The following is a 14,953-nucleotide window of genomic DNA, read 5'->3' on the forward strand; positions in this document are numbered from 1 at the left end:
ATTTTGTAGAAGTTTGCAAAGGAATTTTCGACTACAAGCTCTATCCACACTCAACCTTATGCAATAAGTACATTGCATGCGTGCATGGGAAATCAGTGGAGAGAGATTGTGGACCAGGAACAGCGTTCAGTCCAGCTCTTCAAGTCTGTGTGCGGCCAAAGAATGCTGGATGCGACAGATACAATGGTACAGAAGTATTACATCAAGGTACTTGAAATAGTCTATACTTATTTGTTTCTCTTTGAAGCCCGTAATTTGCTGGAGTAGTGCATCAGTGCCACTTCTTTAATGCCTATGACTGCACCCACTAGCCAAAAGATTTGCTTAAAATTTTGACACCTGAAGCATTTGCAATTTACTGAAAAAATACAAATGAATGTGCACTGTCATTTTAATGTACATATGCTGATATTTAATCCTTAAAATGTTTATAATATTTGATTTATTAAAGTTAAAATAGTGAAATCATTTTAAAACAATTCAGTAAAGTGTAAATTATGTTCTGGCATTGGGATGGCAGACGGGGTTTTGAGCCTTACTCATGTTAATATCTACTCGTTTTGAGTTTAGCTAGGTCATTTATTAAAATTTCTGTTTTTTTTTGTTTCATTTATTTATCAATGCTAATTTTTGTAGTTTTACGCTTGGTAGATTATTTGATTCTATTTTTGCTCATTTTGGGTGTTCTTTACTGTTTTTGAAAAACTCATTCGTGGAAAAAGTTTTTTTTTTCAATTAATTAATTTTCGTTTTATACTGACATATTTTTTTTTAGGGAAAAAGGAAGTAAGGGTTAAAATCTTTTCAGTTTTTCCAGTTGACCTGAAAAATAAAACTTAAAACCATTCGCAAAAAATTCTACCTGCGCTCTTTGACAGCTTGGATGCACTTACGCTCCTTTGATTTAGTTAGATTTTAAGAGCAGAAGTCGTAATAGAAGTAGCCCTGAAAGTTTAAACATAATACCCTCAGTTGTTCTTGGAATATTGCTGAGATGTCTTATTGACAACCGGCTTACACACATGGCTTTTTATTTAACCTCAAGGGAACATTTTGTTTTTAAACATAATGGGCAAACGGAAAGGAAATCATAGATAAATTGGAAAAAAATATATTTTGCACCAAAACCGGTTATAAAATTTAAATGGAAGACTGACGACAATAATAATCTAGAGAGCGGTTTGCTTCAAGGGGACCCTTGCACTCGAATGCTATTGGAATTATACCTCGACCCACTCTTCTGGTATGTAGAAGAAATAATATACGGTGTTCAAGTTTCTGAAAATATTTTTCTGGAAAGTTCAGCATTCTTAAATGACGCAAATTTTATCACAGGAAGTGAAAATGATGTGAAAACTGCGTATAAAGGGTTGCAGTGCTACGAGAAAGGATTTTACGTGAAAACAAACAGACAAAAGAACCGTGTGCTATCCTTGAACAGGCTTAAAAATTATGACGATATTGGGCAAAACTGTTGGCTCCCGTTTGAGGAAAGAACAAGACCTTTGGAACGGGCTTTTGAAAGAGGGCTGGGCACAAGACAAAGTTTGGAGGAAAAACTAAATAAAATAGTCGAGAAATTGAGTCAACCGAGAAAAAGCCAATTCAAAACGATGTTCGAGAAAGTCCTGTATGTCAATATATATTGCCTCAGGCTACTATCCCTTAGTGATCTTACCCCTGATCTTTATGTTTATCTTGACCTTTAGGATCTTGCCCTATTGGATTTCCCATATTGAAAACCCAAACACCTACTTGTTCATTATGTGGATACCAAGCGCTTGACTAACTGGTGCAAGAATTGATTCCATTTCCCTCAAACGGTAGATTACCCCAAAGGCTATTGTAAATATTAGAAAATGAAGGAATAAAAACGAATGAGAAACGGGTAGATTACCCGTTTGAGGGTAATCTACCCTCAAACGGTAGATTATCTTAAAGGCTATTGTAAACATTAGAAAATGAAGGAATAAAAACGACGTCTGTAGAAGAAAAAAAGAAAGCTTTATAGCTGTCTTTTTATGTTGAAGATAAACCAAGGAATTGTGCGTTGTGTTTTTAGTGACGAGTGTTAGTAGGCATGTGTGGAAAATGCGGAAATGTCAAAAGCAATCTGAAATTCCCTTGGCGAATGCTCGGCTTGAAAATTATGTGGATGATTTCAGACGGAAGCGAGTATGGAGGGAGATCATAGATGCGGAATAGATGAGTAAAGTTGTTTGAAAATGGAACTTTTCGATTATGGAAATTTTCGATATGGCATAAATTTTTTCAATTTAAATATTATATAAATTTTAGGAAATTAAGTTATTATTATGACAAAAGAGTTTAAGACAAAAGGAGATCATAGATGCGGAATAGACGAGTAAAGTTGTTTAAAAATACAACTTTTCGATTTAATGGCTATAGAGCATAAATATTTTAAATTTAAATATTATATAAGTTTTAGGAAATTAAGTTATTATTATGAAAAAGAGTTTAAATTACTAAAATATTTGCGTATGTATTTTACCAGTGGCCAAACCATCTGGCCAAATTGCCGCACACACTTGGATCACCATACCTTTGGGCCTTTTCATATTGTCTGAAAATTCATAATCGTTCATTGAAGAGCAGGTGTATGTAACCCCCATCGACTGGCACGAGACGTGGCTAAGGGGGTCATTCCTTACCTCAATGGTTGACGCCTTATGTCACAACATAGGCAATGATTATGCTTCTTGCGCTTTGAGGGAAATAGCAAATAATTGGTAGTTGAAAGTTGCAGCAATAAAGCTTTGAACGAGGCAAATGAACTTCAAGCAAATTAAAAAAAATAAAACAAGTTTTTAAATTAATGTAGGTGACTTTAAAGATTGAAATTTGAAGTGGAAAAGATTATTGTTTCACCGAGAGAAGAGGAGGTGGGAATAAAAAATAATTAAAAAAAAAAATACGACGGACAACATCAAAACCATAGGTTGCCACCATAGAAGACAAAAAATGATAAGTGATGCAACTTCATTCCAAATAAGCCCTTCAACACTTTTCTGTAATTTTCGAGTCGTGATGAAAAAAAAAAGGAATGAAAGAGAACCCATTGTACTCAAGTAAAAAGTAATTTTTATTGTTGTTCAAGATAGGGGTTGTAACATTACTGGTTCATTAAATTATTTGAAAATCACGTTATTGTGTTACATTAGTATGTATGATGGATTTGTGGTCGCATACATGACGACAAATTTTTCTTTCTCTTAAACACAAGATATGAATAACAAAAAGACCTGTTAGCCCAAGTATATAACCACATATCCCTGATAAGTGATATTTTCCATGAATTTTGATTGCAAGTCTCTCTAAATGATAGAAATGGAAACTTATTTTTCTTGACCTCAAATGTATATTACAAACCAATTATAGACGGTAAGGAAAAGTACCCTCGCTCTTCCGCCTGAAGATGAAAGTGCTTGTCGATTTTTACTCCCGAAGATGATAAATTTAGATGAATAATCCCTTAACTATGAAAGTTTGAATCGTGCTCAGGTGTGGACAGTAGAGGTCAACTGAACTCCCAAACGATTTTCAAGTGCGTCACAGAAATTACGTGAAAGTGACAGTTTAGGCTCAAATGCGCCGCACTTCTCTGCAGTGCGGTTACTTATGACCCCTTTGACGAAGATATTAGCTTTTATATAGTTAAAGCAGATCTGAGGACTTTTGCGCAAAGATTTGTAGCTACCGCTGCAAACACGATTAAGAGTGATCTTTTCACCAAAAAGTGGTGTTTTCAACCATCTTGTGCAGCTAAATAGAATTTTTGTCATGAAAAGAGTTTTGATTGTTTGTATTTTTTTTTTATTGTTTGTATTGATTTTATCTTTTCCAAAACGGCTGGTACATCCGACTCGTTAAAAGAAAATTTTAAGCATTTTTAAATGATGCTTTTTGCACTTATTTCTCTTTTTGTTCCCTCAAGCTTCTCAAATAATTCTTGGCCCAGATCCCATTTCCGTTTGTTACTTTCTTTCTGAAGCCTCATCCACGTTTTCCATGTCCCAAATATTTTGGTACGCTGAAACCCTGCCACATATTTAAGTCCGGAGTCATGGTTGGCATTAGAAATTGAAACACTACTAGTTCTTTACATTTTTCAAACCCCGTCATGCTTCAAACCCCCGTCATACAGCGCCCCGTCAACTGTCATAACCCGCTTTACCAACTGTAAGAGTATTCATTTTATCGGCTGAGTCACGGCATAGGCAGAACCATGGCTCATAGTAGCAAAAAACGCGTTTAAAAAAATTGGCTTGTGAGAGACAATTCCATTTTTAGCTTATTCTGGAATGATAACTAGTATTTAAACTAGTCTCAGTAGTAAAATATTACTTGGAAACGTTTTTTGTCGCAATTAAAAAAAAACAAAAAACTTTCAAACCAGGGTTATAATAAAGATTTTTTTTTCAGGAGGTTGTTTATGTGTATTTTTATTACCTTTTAATGAGTCAGGCATGTCAGCTGTGTCGGTAAAGATAAAATCATTTAAAGAAAATTAACCATTCACTGTGTTTAACCAATCACAAAATTAACCAATCATATTGGAAATATCAGTTTATCTACGGAAGAAAGGATTACAAATTTCGATTATTTTCCAATTTCTCTCTTGCTCCATATTAATCACGTTTTCAACTATGCATTGTTTGTCAACAGTTACCACAGCACCGTGGATTGGAGACTCTTAGTAACAGGGAAGAATGGGAGTTCAAATCCCTTTTCGCTAACGATGTGGACGGATTGGTCTTGTCGCGTTAGATGTCGCGTTTGACTCTTTCTCTGAACTCTTCTTTTTAAAACAGTAAAAAACTTTAGCGTAAAGAGCGAGGCGTTGATGAGGAAGCAGGCCCTTTCATATACGAAGTAATTTCTGTTCGTTTTAAGTTTTAATGTCATTCCTTACTTTCAGTTGAAAAAACTTGTTTTTTTTATTTAATTTCTGAATGTTTTTGAATCAATGCATGTTTTGATTTTGCCTCTCCCCAGAGGAATAATTAATACGAAATTTGCCTCTTTTTTTTTTTTTTTTTTTTTTTTTTTTTTTTTTTTTTTTTTTTTTTTTTTTTTTTGGCTAAAAGGCTTTCTCATAATTTTGAACGAATGATTTTGATAAAAAAAAAAAGAGCGGAGGAGGAACCCTAGTTGCCCTCCAATTTTTTGGTTAATTAAAAAGGCAACTAGAACTTTTCATTTCTGTTAGAATGAGCCCTCTTGCAACATTCTAGGACACTGTGTCGATACGATCACCCTTGGGGAAAAAAACAAAACAAAAACAGACAAATAAACACGCATCCATGAACTACCTTCTGGCAAAAAATACAAAATTCCATATTTTTGGAGATAGGACCTTGAAACTTCTATAGTAGGGTTCTCTGATACCCTGAATCTGATGGTGTAGTTTTCGTTAAGATTCTATGATTTTTAGGGTTTTTTCCCTTATTTTCTAAAATAGGCCAAATTTTCTCAGGCCTGTAACTTTTGATTGGTAAGACTAAACTTGATGAAACTTATATATTTGAAATCAGCATTAAAATGAGATTCTTTTGATGTAGCTATTGATAACAAAATTTCATTTTTAGATTTTTGGTTACTATTGAGCTGGGTTGCTCCTTAGTACAGTTCGTTACCAGGAACTGTTTGACATTAATTTTTGTTGATTTTTGTTGAGATTAAATAAAAAAAAACAAGTTTCTTTAACTGAAAGTAAGGAGCGACATTAAAACTTAAAACGACCAGAAATTACTTCGTATATGAAAGATGCTGCTTCCTCATCAACGCCCCGCTCTTTACGCTAAAGTTTGACTCTTTCTCTCAATTCTTCTTTTCAAAACAGTAAAAAACTTTAGCGTAAAGAGTGGGGCGTTCGTGAGGAAGCAGTCTCTTTCATATACGAAGTAATTTCTGGTCGTCTTAAGTTTTAATGTTGCTCCTTACTTTTAGTTAAAAAAACTTGTTTTTTTTATTTAATTTCTGGACGTTTTTGAATCAATGCATGTTTTGATTTTGGCTCTCCGCAGAGGAATAATTAAAACAAAATTTGCATTTTTTTTTGGCTAAGTGGCTTTCTCATAATTTTGATCGAATGATTTTGAGAAAAAAAGAGATTATATATATGAGGGGGTTCGCCCCCTTGTCAGATCCTCGCTCTTTACACTAAAGCTTAAATTTTGTCCCAATTCATTAAGAATGACCCCAGAATCACAAAAGCCGTAGAATAAATAGTTGAAATTACTAAAAATACTTTAGCGTAAAGAGCGAGGTATAAGGAGGAGGTGAGCCCCTCAAATGGGTAACAATTTCTGATTGTTTTAAGTTTTAATGCTGCTCCTTACTTCCAGCTGAAAGAACTTCTTCATATTTATTTTTTCATTGTTTTTTTTAAATAATGCTAGTAAATACTGCGCTCCCTTCATGGAGATTTTCTTCCCCCATGACAGACTATTGATGGAAATTTCCCCCAGCATATCCCCCTATTCTCAACCCCTCCCCAACCAAAAAAATCCTCCTGAAAACGCCTGTACACTTCCCAATAACCATTACTATATGTAAGCACTGGTCAAAGTTTGTAACTTGTTGCCCCTCCCACGGGGACTGTGGGGGAGTAAGTCGTCCCCAAAGACATAGTTATAAGGTTTTTCGACTATGCTGAATAAAATGGCTATCTCAGAATTTTGATCCGTTGACTTTGGTAAAATAATTAGCGTGGGAGGGGCCTAGGTGCCCTCCAATTTTTTTGGTCACTTAAAAAGGGCACTAGAACTTTTCATTTCCGTTAGAATGAGCACTCTTGCAACATTCTAGGACAACTGGGTCGATACGATCACTCCTGGAAAAAAAAACAACAAAAAAACAAAAAAACAAATAAACACGCATCCGTGATCTGCCTTCTGGCAAAAAATACAAAATTCCACATTCTTGTAGATAGGAGCTTGAAACTTCTACAGGAGGGTTCTCTGATACGCTGAATCTGATGTTGTGATTTTCGTCAAGATTCTATGACTTCTAGGGGGCGTTTCCCCCTATTTCCTAAAATAACGCAAATTTTCTCAGGCTCGTAACTTTTGATGGGTAAGACTAATCTTGATGAAACTTATATATTTACAATCAGCATTGAAATACAATTCTTTTGATGTCAAAATTCCATTTTTTTAGAGTTTTGGTTACTATTGAGCCAGGTCGCTCCTTACTACAGTTCGTTACCACGAACTGTTTGATTCGACTGTATTGGTTGTTCTTATTGTATTGGTGCAATATTGTCGACAATTTTGAGATTCCGTCTTTTGAGGGTTATTCATTGTTTTTGTTTGTTTGAGGTTAAGTAACAGTAGTCTACCTAAGCTCATCTACCTGAAGATAAAAGTGCTTGCCAATTTTTGCTTACTCCAACAAATCTCTCATTTAGATGAATAATCCCTCAAATACGGAATTTTAAATCCTGCTCGCACTTTGACTACAGAGGCCAACTGTATTAAAGTCAGCAGGCAAGATCTCATTGGATGAAGCTACATCCCTAACAAGTTTTAAGTTAATCGGGAAAATTAAATGCTAAAGAAAGCTGAGGCTCGAATGCGCTACGCACCACTGGAATTCAGCTTCTTATACACCCTTTGGCCAAAGTATTAGACTCTTAAAATTAAAGTAGACCCGATGAATTTTCCACACTGGTCGCAGAACAGGCTTCCGGTTCTTCTTTCTGGCACATTTTTTAGATGATTTTATCATTTTGAGTCACGGCTATCTATAAGCATTGACTCTTACCAGGCAGGGGTTTTACGACTGTGTCCAAATAAAAAAAAAACAGTGTTTGAAGGGAAGATCTCTATGCCAATGTAATCTCTTTTTGGCCTTAAATTGGGTACCAACACGAGGCTGTATAATGTCTTGATATAATCTGATGGCTATTGTAACTATAAGTATCCTAATTCCATAGCCTTTTCATAGGCTCTCAAGCCTAATGCCTCTGCAGGATATCTCTTTTCCTCAGACCTTTCAACATTGGTGCCATTTGAGTGGGAGAAGGAGGCACTCCTTCAAATTTCCACCCCTCTTGATTATTAAGAATACTTAGGTATTTGGAAGATACTTTACTTATTTTTACCGATAAATTACTTTTTTCGGTATCAATTTTTTTTCCTAATTTACTTTTCTTCAGTATCATCGATAATTCGTCCTTACAAATTATTCTACTAACATAATACAATTTTCAGGAGCAATACAATATAATTTTAAGAAACAAATAACCTCTGTCACTCTTTCTCTCCTTTCTTTCTCCATTTTCTCTTCTTATCTGTTCTCTTCTCGTCTTTGTATTCTTGATTTATCTTTTAAATATGTTTCATATTTTAGAACCTGAAATATTACTTAGAACCTTGTAACTTCTTCATTAAAGACACAGCAAATAGGCTTCCCTCCCTAGATTTTGACAATTTAATTTCTTACCCCCTCGTGGTTATCGTAAATTGATTACAATTTCCATCCAAAGATTTCTTAAGAATTACTTTTTTATGCAATCCCCATCCCCGATTTGAAAAAGTTTAGTGAACCTATGTGTACCTTGGGTGTATGCTGATTACAGTGCTATCTATGAGGAGCGACAAACTATTAATTATAGTGCGAAGAAAAGGTGTTTGAATGAGACCTAAAGTTGACATACAACCCCTGTTATTTAATTTTCTTGTGGAATTTAACAACGGTGTATCTTGAACGAGGCTATAGCAGTTCACCTTAGTCTTAAGTCCAAAGCGCTCTATTTACATTTATACATTCATAGAGTTTTATTTCATAAATAGTATTTTTCCTATTTTAGGGCAAATTGTGCTTTAAAAATGGCTGTCTAGGCTTATGTAAACTGTCTTACTTGTAAAACAAGTAAATACGGCAGGCCAACTAAGACAATTTAATCTCAAATCATTTAACACATATCAATGCATCATTTTCTACGATACTTTATTGACAATAGGGCCCATTTAAATTTTGTATGTATTCGGTTGGGAACACCCACAGTTTCACAAAGGTTACAGATGCATATAGGCCTATAACTGTCACAAAATAATCGAATATTGTTCTTTGAATACATATGTATATACATACATATTGATTTTGACATGAATAAGGTCATCAATGTCTACCATACCTTTGTTAAAAAGCAAACAAAGATTTGGCAATACGTATTTCATAATGACGAAAGACAAGCCGAGATAAAACGAACCAAACAAATCAAAAATGATGCGATGAAGGTTGGGCTTTGGAATTGGACGTGGATAAGGTCAACATGCCTACCATACCTTTGAAGATGTTCTGCAATATGTCATTCATATATACAAATGACAAGTTGATGCAAAAGAGGAAGTTTTTGTCCCACCACCGCAGAAACAAAGGTGGTCACCAATGCTGACCTTACCTTTGAAAATCAAAAACCTAGACTTGATAAATCGTCGGGAAAAAAAGAAGTGTTTGTCCAACCACCTGAACAATGAAAAGAAACAAAGATTCGGCGATATGTCTTTCGTAATGACAAAAGACAGGCTGTGGCAAAAAGTTAAAGGTCCAATGAAACCCAAATTTTACGAAGGTACTACTTCTATTATAAGGTCCATTTGGACGTCATGACATCAAGAAAAGGCTCAAATTTTCTGAGTTTAGAAGACAAGTGACCATGAGGATCCATGTATAGAAGCCTGCCTGCCGTGTATAAATATTTATTTATGTATGTTTTTTCCACAAAAAACTCCATATTATCCGGAAAAATTGGTGTCTTGGGATATTGTCACATAAAAAAAAGGATCTAACTAGTTCAAAATTCTGAGAGAATTCGTTAAGAGTATTAATTTTGGTTGTTTGCAAATGACATCATGCACGTTGTCAGCACATCACATAAGCAGTTCTCATGACATCATATAAGCATCTCCTTATATGGTATCATGCAAAACATTAATATGATTGTTGAGTTTTCAACCCATCTGCTATTTGTCTAATACAATGTCTGTGGAGGGCCAATAATACGAAAATTTGTCCCATTAATCGTGACAACACCAATACGGCAGATAAAGCAACGGCCATCACTAAATTGTCTGAATTAGTCAAAATCCAAAAACTTCTTAACAATGAAAATGAAGAAAAAAGACATGGACGGTTAAAAGACTTGCGAAAATGACAATTAGAGCTTGTCAGAAAATGAAGAGCGAAGATACATGTGGTTAGAAGATATGAGACACTAAGCATATGAGCGAGTCAAAAATGAAAATGAAGAGCCAAGACATACGTAGCTAGAAGAAAAGCGATAGCGCGTCAAAAATAAAATGAAGAACAAAGACATCCACGATTAGAAGACATGCGACACCTACAAGATCAGTCTGAAGACACCATTACCGCAAAGTGGCTTGAACTTGAATCCTTCCTGGTTATTTACAGTCACCTGGCCACTACGCTGCGGTAACTGTCAATGTATGATGTAGTATTGAACATATGATTAATGTGGATGATAGAGCAATTGGTGAAGAGTTAAAATCTATAACCCATTTTTCTGCACACAGTCTTTGAAATTTCCACAATTTCAGTGAAGATTATGCAAAGTTAAGTTTTCTAAATATCGAACTATTGCAAAGATTTCAATAACACATTTTTTTGCAATAATTGCATCTTTTTTCCGACACGGCGTATACTTCCGACTGGTTAAAAAAAAGGGAAATATTTTTTGGGTCGATAAAGGCCTAGCAGCCGTTAAACTCTTTTCACGTAGCCGTCTTTTCATGGTCAAAGAAACTTTCCAAAAAATTTAGAAGATAATTTAGATGCTAAAACTGATAATAAACAGTCAATCTGGACTTATCCCTGTTAAAGATAAGAACGGAGTCACTATTTAGGATAGGAAAAGAGTTAAAGAGAGATGGGCAGAATGCATTACTATTTTTTTTACTCTTTCCTTATCGGATTTGTATTACTCTTTCCTTATGAGTCATTCATTAACCGTGTTTTATATCTTAAATAGTTAAAGAGAGATGGGCAGAACATTTTGAAAATGCGTTAAAGTTTAATAAAGTTACAGGGAAAAAGGAAGAGAAAGAAAGTTTGTAACACTTTTGACCTGAACGAAATTTTACTTTGTGAAGGAGATTTATCCAGGAAAAGACTTTGCCCCTGTAGAATGGGAAAAGATATTTAATAGTCAAAAATTTAATTGCCCATTTACTTTAAAGAGTGGATTTACACAAGTGATGACAACGTGGTTTGCTCGTTACTGCAAGTCAGTTTTTTTTTTCGGCTGTGAATAACTGATTTTTATTTCCACAGAACAGTGGAAATATTGATTTCTCTCTGGTTCACGGATCATAATTGCTAAAAATTAAAAATACGTGTTTAAAAAAAATTAGTTAGTGAGAAAACATTTCCATTTGTGACTTATTCTGGAGTAAAAACAAAAGACTTTAATAGTTAAATTTAATTTCTAAGATAAACATATGTGCTCGGGGCTCTTTGTTGCATGTTGTAATTCTGTAAATGAACATTCTGTATGGTTCATTCTGTAACAGAATGTAACAGATGTAACAGAATGGTTCATTTTGTAAATGAACCATTAAGTGAACAACAGCTAGACTTCGTTCATGTATCGAAAATGAAAGAATTCGTCACACAGTTTCATTACTGCTTATGTATCTCCCAGCCTGATATTTACCACCTACAACGTTAACTGCTTTCTTCGCGTTATGTCAAAATGATTCTTTCGCAAAAAAAAAAAACAGTTGTATTCTGAAGTGCCTACGTATTACACGTTGAATGCTAATAAGAAATCAGCTGAACGTCGAAAACGGAGTGAGTCAGTCGACGTCCAACCTAGGATCTTCAAAGAAACCACGATAGGAAGACTCTACACGATTCACCCCAATCAAGTTGAATGCTTCTTTCTCCACCTGCTTTTGGCTATTGTACCTGGCCCGATGTCTTTTGAGCATTTGAGAACTGTAAACGGGACTATACATGACACCTACCGTAGTGCATGCCAAGCTTTTAGTTTATTGGAAAACGACCAACACTGGGATAACTGCACCAGTGACGCGTGCGAACCGTCAACTCCAAGTCAAATTCGTGCATTATTTGGAATCATATTGACAACTTGCTCTCCTTCATCTCCTACAGAGTCATGGGAGAAATACAAATCACAAATGGCCGAGGATATACTCCACCGAATACGGTTAGAGAGGTCAGACATGACCTTGGACCTTGGAATATTTTCAGATCAGTTGCTGGCAATTGAAAACGAAAAGCTCCAAGTTGACTCAATTTCAGTACATATACAACTACCTTCTTAGTTCTGTAATTTAGTGACGTCAAAAAGTAATTTGGCTGAGAAAGTATTTCTGAATATTCTATCCAATTATAAAAATCATAAATCTTTAAGTAACGAGCGATCCTGGCAGCCAAGAACAAAGACGTCCACGAAATCAACAATATTATTCTGACCAAGGCTCGAGACCAGGCAGTAATTTACAAGTCAGTTGACACAGTTCCAGAATCAAATGAAGCGGTTAACTATCCATCAGAATTTTTAAATTCCCTGGATCTCCTTGGGTTTCCACCACACGTGCTACAACAAAAAATAGGCTTACCATTAATACTGTTACAAAACATTAACCCACCAAAGCTTTGCAAGGGCACGCGAATTGCCGAAAAAAAAAAAATAATGGAAAACGTAATAGAGGCAACAATTTTCATAGGGCCTTCCGAGGGTGAGGCTGTTCTTATTCTCACATTCCCATGATTCCAACGGAGCTGCCTTTTCAATTTAAAAGCTTGTAATCCCCAATTCTTTTAGCATTTGCAATCACAATCAACAAATCTCAAGGGCAATCATTAGGAAAATGTGGTTTTAATCTTAATATGAATTGTTTTTCTCTTGGACAATTATGTGTTGCATGGTCAAGAGTCGGTAAGCCGGGAAATGCATTTATATGCACGGACAATGGAACAGCGAAGAATGTTGTATATCCACAAGTTTTACGCAGTCAAAAATTAGCACATATCCGCTGTATATATATATGAGTATCCACATATAGAAGCCTGCCGCTTACCACTAAATGGGGCCAGGTGGCGAAGCCGCCTGGTCCCAGCTAGTACACAAATAAAAGATGAATATGCACGGCAGGCTTCTATTTATGGATCATCATTCTCAGGTGTCTTCTAAACGCTGAAAATTCGAGCCTTTTCTTTATGTCAAGATGTCCAAATTGACCTTAAATTAGAAGCATTACTTTTGTAAAATTATATATATTTTTTTTGGACTTTTGACTTTTGCCTCATTATGAAAGATATATCACCGAAACTTTGTTTCTTTTGATCATCCAGATTGTAAGGTAGGCATTGATGACAGCCTTTGTTTCTTTAATTTGTTCCGGTTGTTTTGCCTCGGTTTCTCATTTGTCAATATGAAAGACATGTCACCGAACATTTTCAAAGGTATGGTAGGCACTGATGACCTTATCCATGTCAAAATCCCAAACCTAATCATCATCGCTATCGTTTTCAATAATTACAGTTTCTGATTTTCCCTTAGCTGGTTGATTTTGAGCAGCCTGAGCAGGTTGCAACCTTGCACACAGTTTTCATATCATTATCACTTCCATTCATAAGACTTTCGTCATGTGAGAATTCTGCATTTGTCAGAAAACTTTTTCAGAAACTTGAGCACCACACATTCTTTCTTCTGCATACGAGAAGATTGGGTTGAGGCATGATTCCAAGAGCGTCTCAGTAACGTAATTAAATGAATAAAAAACTAGTTTTTTTAACTGAAAGTAAGGAGTGACATTAAAACTTAAAACGAACAGAAATTACTCCACATATGAAATGGGTTTTCTCCTCCTCAACGCCTCGCTCTTTACGCTAATGTTTATTATCGTTTTAAAAATTAAAATTGTGGCAAAGAGTCAAACTTCCGCGTAAAGAGCGAGGGATTGCAGAGGGGAAAATCCGTTTCATATACGGAGTAATATCCGTTCGTTTTAAGTTTTAATGTCGCTCCTTACTATCAGTTAAAAAACTGTTTTTTATTAATGTTTTATTTAATTTCTAAATGTTTTTTAATTAATGCATGCTTGATTTTGGTTCTACCCAAATAAATCATTAAAATGAAATTTGCATACTAATTCTTTTTTTTGTCTAAATGGCTTTCTCTTAATTTTGATCAGACGATTTTGAGAAATAAGGGGTGGGGAAGGAGGCGTAGTTGCCCTCCAATTTTTCGTTTACTTAAAAAGGCAACTCGAAATTTTAATTTTTAACGAACGTTTTTATTAGTAAAAAATAAATGTAACTTGAAAATTAACTTACATAAAAAACTTTTATATTCTTATATATTTATAATTTATATGAGGGGGGTTGTCCCCTCGTTAATACCTCAGTCTTTATACTAAATCTTAAGTTTTGTCCCAATTCCTTAAGAATGAGCCCCGAATCAGAAAGGCCGTAGAATAAGTAGTTGAAATTAATAAAAATACTTTAGCATAAAGAGCGCTGTATTTATCTCCTCCTAAATACCTCGTTCTTTATGCTAAAATATTTTTAGGACCCCTCATATGCTTTATAATCTCTGTTCGTTTTAAGTTTTAATGCTACTCCTTACTTTCAATTGAAAAAACTTTCTCATGTTTGTTTTTTCATTGTTTTTTTTATAGTAATGCTAGGAAATTCTGAACCCTTCTCATTGAGTTTCTCTTCCCCAATGACATATTCCTCCAGTGAAAAATACTCTCACATAGCCCCCTCCCCTTAACCCAACCCCCCCCCAAACCAAAAGAATCCCCCTGAAAACGTTCGTACACTTCCCAATAACCATTACTGTATGTAAACACTGGTCAAAGTTTGTAACTTGCAGCCCCTCCCCAAGGGACTGTGGGGGAGTAAGTCATCCACAAAAACATAGTTATAATGG

At 35.1% G+C, this 14,953-nt stretch overlaps 1 protein-coding gene across 1 annotated transcript in view; it reads left to right on the forward strand.

Moving 5' to 3' along the window:
- The window catches only part of LOC136028989 (uncharacterized), a 52,167-nt gene that overhangs the window by 22,496 nt on the left and 14,718 nt on the right, over positions 1–14,953 (forward strand). The window contains exon 3 of the mRNA XM_065706988.1: positions 10–207. Coding sequence (XP_065563060.1) covers positions 10–207 — 198 coding nt within the window. The remainder of the gene's footprint in view (positions 1–9; positions 208–14,953) is intronic.

Source organism: Artemia franciscana, chromosome 7 (genome assembly GCF_032884065.1).
Source record: "Artemia franciscana chromosome 7, ASM3288406v1, whole genome shotgun sequence".
Lineage (NCBI taxonomy): Eukaryota > Metazoa > Arthropoda > Branchiopoda > Anostraca > Artemiidae > Artemia > Artemia franciscana.